We start from the raw sequence: 6,995 nt of genomic DNA on the forward strand, positions 1-6,995 counted from the left end.
TATTGTTCCCACCACCCATTTTTTCTTTTAAACTTGCGCCATCAGTCGGCGTTTAATAAAACAACTCCTGTGTTTAATTGCGCTGCTTTTGTTACGTAATCCACACTTTAGTACTAGAATATTTTAAAACATTACTGCGAAAGCTCCGCCCATTTTTTCTCCACAATTATTGTCCACAATTTCAGCTTTTCAAGAGGCTTCTGTAAACAAAACTAACATTTTTTTGGATGTGCCACTTTGTTGTAATTTTTGCACTCGTTAACTTTTCTAGTCAACTGTTATCAATAGAAAATTTGTGCCTTACAGATTTTCTCTAAATCTTCATTCCACTGTTTGTGCTAACTGAAGAAGATGAACCGCCGCTCGCCACGATTCTCTGTCCCAGAGAGTGGGAGAAAAGATGAGGAGAATGCTGAGGAGGCCGACAGCGTTGCAAGGAGAACGAGAAGTCAGGCGGCGATCAGGCAGGCGGGAGAACCGTCAAATCAGGCATGTTCAAAAAAAAGGTTTCTGTTAAAAATGGAATCTGGGAAAAAACTTGAAGTCAGGGCTAGGAATGGCAGCTTCGAGCTCAATTATCTTGCTGTGAAAGATATAAATACTTGTATCACCGATATTTTTTTAGTTGACAAATGTTTGATATCTTTCACAGAAATCAAGATAACTGAGCTCAAAGAGCACATACAGTACCCTTCTATTAGAGTCTTTACGGTATCACCAGTGGAAGTAACTTGCAGCACGGGCAGTTAGTGAGTAAGCACATAAGCAAAACGTCAGAATTAAGCACTCTCAGGAAATTCAAGAAAAGTTGGAGGTTTTCTATTAGAGTAATACGGATATTTTGTTTGAGTCATTAATTTAGAAAAAAGATTATTCTGGGTTTCAAAAGCCAACGTTAAAAATATTTTGAAACTGAGAGTTTCTTTGTTTGGGTTCTTCGAAGAATATGTAGTTTTTATTCAACATACTTTATACGCTAGTGGAAGTATTATACGTTAGTGGAAGTAATAATTGGGAATATTGTAATACCTGTTGTATATTTTTATGACCATTCCATTTTTTTATGACCATTTTCATTCAAGACGCTTCGGGAAAGTCGTCTTCAAGTTCAACCGGAAAATCTTCTTCGAGATCAGCTCCTGAAGCTCCTAAAGAACTGTGGTCCCACCAACCAGAAAGTCGGTGGACAATGAAGAAGTTCACGTTGAATTGAAAAAGGAAGATCGTTCCACGAACAATTCCCCAAAGGACGATAGATCTGAGGCAAGTTCCCATAAAAAAACCCTAAAATTCAGAGATAAATGATAATTTTAGTATTCAAATTCTTAGCGTTTTGGCAAGAATGTAATCTGTACCAACAAACGTTCAAAATCAGTTTTTCTTAATTTTTTGTTTTCAGGAGGCTGGATGCGGTGAGGGTACCGTGGATGCTCAGGTGGTCGGTGGCAGTGAGACAACCGCGGATGATCAGGAGGCCGTTGACAGTGGAACGGTGGATGCCCAGGACGTTAATCTTCTTGGAGCTACTGAAGTGATGCACCCAACAGCAGAAAGGCCAGCAACAACGGTAATAATTAATTCGCTCAAAATTCTATCAAAATATTTACCGTATTTCTTCTGGGGGTATTTTAAAAATCTTTAAAAAAATTGAAAAAAAAACAAGAACTAAATGCACGTGTAGGAATGACACTTTTCGAAAGAAAATTTCTTAGCGAAGGGTAGAACAAGCCCTTTCAATAGTGAATGTTTGTCAAATGCGCTATTCGACCTTTCCTCCTTTTTACTGTAGGTCTACAGTATCCTTTGTATTCTCTCCCCTCCATTCTATCCAATTGCCAAATGCTATGTGTACACGCACTGTGCGTGGAGAAATCACCGTAATTTTTGGAAATCTCCTCTTTTTTCAAATTTCAAAGAAACTAGCACAATTCTAGTAATACACGTTTTCTCACTAAATGATTGCAGGTCACCATTGTCGAGAAGAAAAAGAAGGGGAAGAACACAGAAAAGGTCGAAGAGGAGGCTGGAGAAGAGGAGAAAAAAGAAGATGAGAAAGAAAAGATTGGAGAGGAATCCGAGCGGCCAATCCGAGAAGCCAAGGAGAAGGCCAAGAGAATCCAGGTTCAAATTAATGTAATTCTTTTATACAATTTTATCAGTATATTTTAGGCGGCCGCAACATACCTAAAAGAAAAGAAGGAAGAGAAAGAGAAAAAGAAGAAGGAGGCGGTGATGGCGGCGGAGAGACATCGTCGCAAGATGGCCAGAAAGCTCCCGAAAGGATTTCAAGTGAAGTTAAGATCCTAATTTGAATAAAAGCTTGTGAGATGGCAATCAGAAACTAGACATGATAAGGCAAATAATTTGGAGGGTACAGCAATGTGGGGGTACGAGAGGGTATTTAGAGAGTACGGAATCCACAATTCGGGGGTACAAAATACCTGCAAAAATCTTAATTTTGCACCCCCGATATGGGGACTTTGTACACCTCGTATCCCCGAATTGTTGTACCCTCCGAATTATGTGACATAAGATAAGCTAAGAATTGAGAAAACAGTCAAAACCGTCTCCGAGAAAAAAAGTCACATTTTGTGGGGAAAAGAAGGAAGAAGACTGGGAGGCCTACACGAATAGAAAGCATGGTTGGGAAGATTAGTCATCACGCTCTCTCACTTTTTTGTTATATTTTTCCACTCACTGTCTGCTTCTTCATCTGTTTCATGCTATTTATCAATCGCTTATCGATATGAATTGCATTCATAGACGAGGATCTTTTTTTGAACAAACATTCAAAAACATCTAGAAATGATGAAATAGTGGGGAAATGATAAACGAGAGATACTAACACAGGTTTTCAGAAAAGTGAACATGGTTGCCTACTTGTAAAGTAAGGGTATCTGTGATCGAGCTGGGAAAACCAAATGTATTTGCCACCCGGCACGTGCACTTTGTGCTCAATTATCTCAAGTTCTATAAAATATATCATATACCTGTCAAATAATAAATTGTTTTTCATAATATCACCTATATTTTATCAGGTTACACAATTCTTATATATTTCATAGAAATGGAGATAATTGAGCTTAGCACATACGGTACACTTCCATTAGAGTCTTTACGGTATCACCAGTGGAAGTAACTTGCAGCACGGGCAGTTAGAGTAAGCACATAAGCAAAACGTCAAAATTAAACAATCTCAGGAAATTCAAGAAAGGCTTCTATTGGAGGTGGGCTTCCTTCGGATATGATTTTTCATTCTTGACAAAATCTGAAAAAAATGGGACCTTCTCCCAATTTGTAACAATACTTTTAGGATGAAACCGCAACGAGGTGCTTTGACTTTCGGAGGGGACCACAAGGCTGCTCTTTTCATGTTCATATCAATCCAATAGCTCTTCACGCATTGATTCTGAGACTGTTTTTTTAAATGTTTTTTATTGTTTTGGTTGTCGAAGGCGGGTTTTCTGAAAAAGCGGGAAAAGCCTGACCCGCGACATCTCTGCCTTAAGTAACCTGATACCCTGTAAATCACCCTTTCCGATTTAATCAGTGTTATGGTCCTTTCCCTCATTATACATCTCTTGTTGGTATCAAACACGCACAAACAATGTTTCTTATTCAACTTTTTTTCATACGAAAAATTCCTAAAAGTTCTCAACATTACGTATTCACGATTTTCGGTTTCATAACATTACTCTACGTCTCCTAACTTCCTTTCGTCTCTAACTAACAAGGGAAGTGTTTTCAGAGGGGCGTTGAGAATTTGCTCAAAATTTCAGTACTGATAGTTTGAGATATCTCCAACACGATGACGAAAAAATCTAGGTCATAACCCCTAGCCTTTTATAGCAATTTTCTGCTGCTTCCAGAATTTTCTGCGAGTTGAAATACAAATCCATGCTCTACTGATAACTTCTGATTGTTAGAAAAACATGAAAAAAAAACAAAAAAAAAATGTTAACCACAGTGGGGTTCGAACCAGCGGAGTCTCACCTAATGAGTTACCCTCTTACCGCTACACCACACAACCGACATTTTCCACTGGCGCGGAGGGCGTATAGGAGAGGGGGGAAAGTGCGCGCCCAAATCGGGCAGAATTTTCAGACGAAGATTTTCAGCTTCCTGGTGGGGTTATGACTTAGATTTTTTTGTCATCGTGTTGGGGATATCTCAAACTATCAGTACTGAAATTATGAGCAAATTCTCAACGCCTCTCTGAAAACACTTCCCTTGTAAGTAAGCATACAAGAGACGGAAGCAGGAAAGTTGTTTTCTGAAAACCTGTGTTAGTATCTCTCGTTTATCATTTCCCCACTATTTCATCATTTCTAGATGTTTTTGAATGTTTGTTCAAAAAAAGATCCTCGTCTATGAATGCAATTCATATCGATAAGCGATTGATAAATAGCATGAAACAGATGAAGAAGCAGACAGTAAGTGGGAAAAATATAACGAAAAAGTGAGAGAGCGTGATGACTAATCTTCCCCACCATGCTTTCTATTCGTGTAGGCCTCCCATTCTTCTTCTTTCTTTTTCCCCACAAAATGTGACTTTTTTCTCTGGGACCGTTTCGACTGTTTTTTCACTGTTTAGCTTATTCTGCCTAGTTTCTGATTGCCATCCTGCGAGCCTTCATAAAAATTAAGATATTTTTTAATTCACGCCAATGATTACCGTGAAAACCTCAATACAAGAAGGTGACCCCTAACACCCACATCTGAAAGAATCCCACTTCCAATAGAAGCCTTCTTTGAATTTTTAGAAGCATTTTTACCTCTGTCGTTTGGCCCATGTGTTTGCTCATTAATTGCTCGTGCCGCAAAATACTTTCACTGGTGATACCGTACACTTGCCCTTTTAGCTCAATTATCTCAAATTCTATATAAAATATCAAAAAAGTGTGAATTGATGAAAAATAGGTGATATTATGACAAATATTTTATCAGTTGACAGATTTCTGAGATGTTTTTTTAGAAAATGAAGATAATTGAGGTCAAAGTGCAAGTGAAGGGTGGCCTTCTATTATACTGTTTGCGGGTACATTAGAAAAACATATTCGATATTTCCTACTCAATACAAATAACCCTGTCTCTACAAGGATGCAATCATATTCTCTTTTCTGATGGCCCCGTGTTATCTCTACCCTCCGCCTCTCATTTCACCCCGATTTCATCATTCATAGATGTTTTTGATTGTTTGTTCGAAAAAAAACTGCTCATTGATCAAAATATCTCATATCGATAGGCGATTGATGAATAGTATGAAACAGATGAAGAAGCAGACAGTGAGTGGAAAAATATAACGAAAAAGTGAGAGAGCGTGATGACTAATCTTCCCCACCATGCTTTCTATTCGTGTAGGCCTCCCATTCTTCTTCCTTTTTTTCCCCACAAAATGTGACTTTTTTTCTCGGAGACGGTTTTGACTGTTCTCTCAATTTTTAGCTTATCCTATGTCTAGGGACCACAAAAATTTTTCAAACTGTTTTTTCATGGGATATTTTTATTTTAATATGATCTCCTCTTCCTAATTAGCATATTTCCAAATTTTTAACTAAAAATATTCGCTCATTCCCGAGTTACAGCTTATTTTGTGCTCTTCATTTTCCTCCGTTTTCTCCGCGAGTGGGCGGGGCGTCGCCGACGCAAAGCTGCCGCGCGGAAAAATTGCGAATTATTTCTCGAGCCATTTTCTGCGGAGTTTTCGGTTTCAGACGGCTAAAGACAGAGAAAATCGTTTCGAAAAGTGTGGAAAAAGGGGTTTTGAATATTTTAATTGTGATACCTAGCCTAATTTTACGGATTTTCGCCAGGAAAAAGTTCGGAATCGGAAAAAATAGAAAATTGAGAAATTACTGAGAGAAAGGCTGAAAAAAGACAATCTAGGAAAAAAATGACCATCAATGCATCGCAAAGGATCTGCTATCATTCAGAATATCTCGTAGAATTCGAAAAAAAAATCCCAAAAAAAAATATTTCAAGAACTCGAACTCACATGTCCCCGATCAGCACACATCCAGCTTAACCAGTACACCAAAGGCGCATAAAAGCAGTAGAAGGTGTTTTTTTACAATCTTCTGTCAGGTTCCTTTACCAGATTAGCATCGAAATCTTTTTTCTATTTTTTTCGGGTTCGTCACATTCATGTTTTTATCAGCAGCATTTCCCTGCTTTGTTTTCACTGTGCAACCGGTTCCCATTCCACCTTGATGAGTCAGCTTTTGACCGCAACGCATACGCTGAGAAGTTTCTAGAACAATTGACTCTTTCTTCCCAAGGATAGTTACTGGAACCCCAGAATCCTTACCAGGGATACCTCACAGTTTTTAAATTCGTGAGAAACAACATTTTTCTCATTCTCAAGTCCACCAATGCATCTCATGTCTCTCTCTCCACTCCCCTTTCTCTGGTGTCATGTATTGAGCCCTTCGTAAGGATACTGTAATGAGTCATTTCTGACCGCGACGCATACGCAGCGCAGCTGAAAATTCTATAGAACCCATTCGAAGTGAATCACTCCATCTTTTTGCTAGTTATGATTTTGTGTACCTTTTTTTCTAGATCAATCCTTCTCTTTCTCCCTCTCCCTCTCTCCTCTGCACTCTCTAGCTATTCTGGCGTCATTTTTTTCCATTGAAGTTATCACAAGGATACTGTAATGAGTCATTTTTCGACCGCCCCAACCGCAGCAGAGAAGTCTCTAGAATCCAGCCTGTTTGACTCACAAATTCTAATTGCTAGTTGTTTTTCTTATTCCTTTCTTTAATTATAAGAAGCAGGGCCGGGCTTAGTCGGTTTTTTTCAGATCCCGGCCCACTTCTTCTTACATTTAGCGGCCCAAAATTATAACCAGAAAACAGAATTTTTAACTGTTATACAGTTTTTAAAATTATTCCGTCTTTTTTCCGAATTCTCTTTTTTTTCACTCTCAAGCCCACCCTCTCCAAGCCTCTATCGCCTCTTCACTATTTTTGCACGTCGCTTTTTCTCCGGCC

The 6,995-nt window shown here is 38.7% G+C and overlaps 1 protein-coding gene across 1 annotated transcript; it reads left to right on the plus strand.

The window, feature by feature from the left end:
• Nucleotides 1–351: 351 nt before the first annotated feature.
• CBG24544 lies at nucleotides 352–2,307 on the plus strand (the record flags this gene model as incomplete). The annotated part of the gene is made up of 3 exons (XM_045240841.1): nucleotides 352–489; nucleotides 1,400–1,567; nucleotides 2,170–2,307. The coding sequence occupies 3 exons, from the start codon at nucleotides 352–354 to the stop codon at nucleotides 2,305–2,307; spliced, it is 444 nt and encodes a 147-aa protein (XP_045091361.1).
• Between the last annotated feature and the right edge of the window lie 4,688 nt (nucleotides 2,308–6,995).

The sequence above is a fragment of the Caenorhabditis briggsae genome, assembly GCF_000004555.2.
Source record: "Caenorhabditis briggsae AF16 supercontig from assembly CB4, cb25.NA_185, whole genome shotgun sequence".
Taxonomy (NCBI): Eukaryota; Metazoa; Nematoda; class Chromadorea; order Rhabditida; family Rhabditidae; genus Caenorhabditis; species Caenorhabditis briggsae.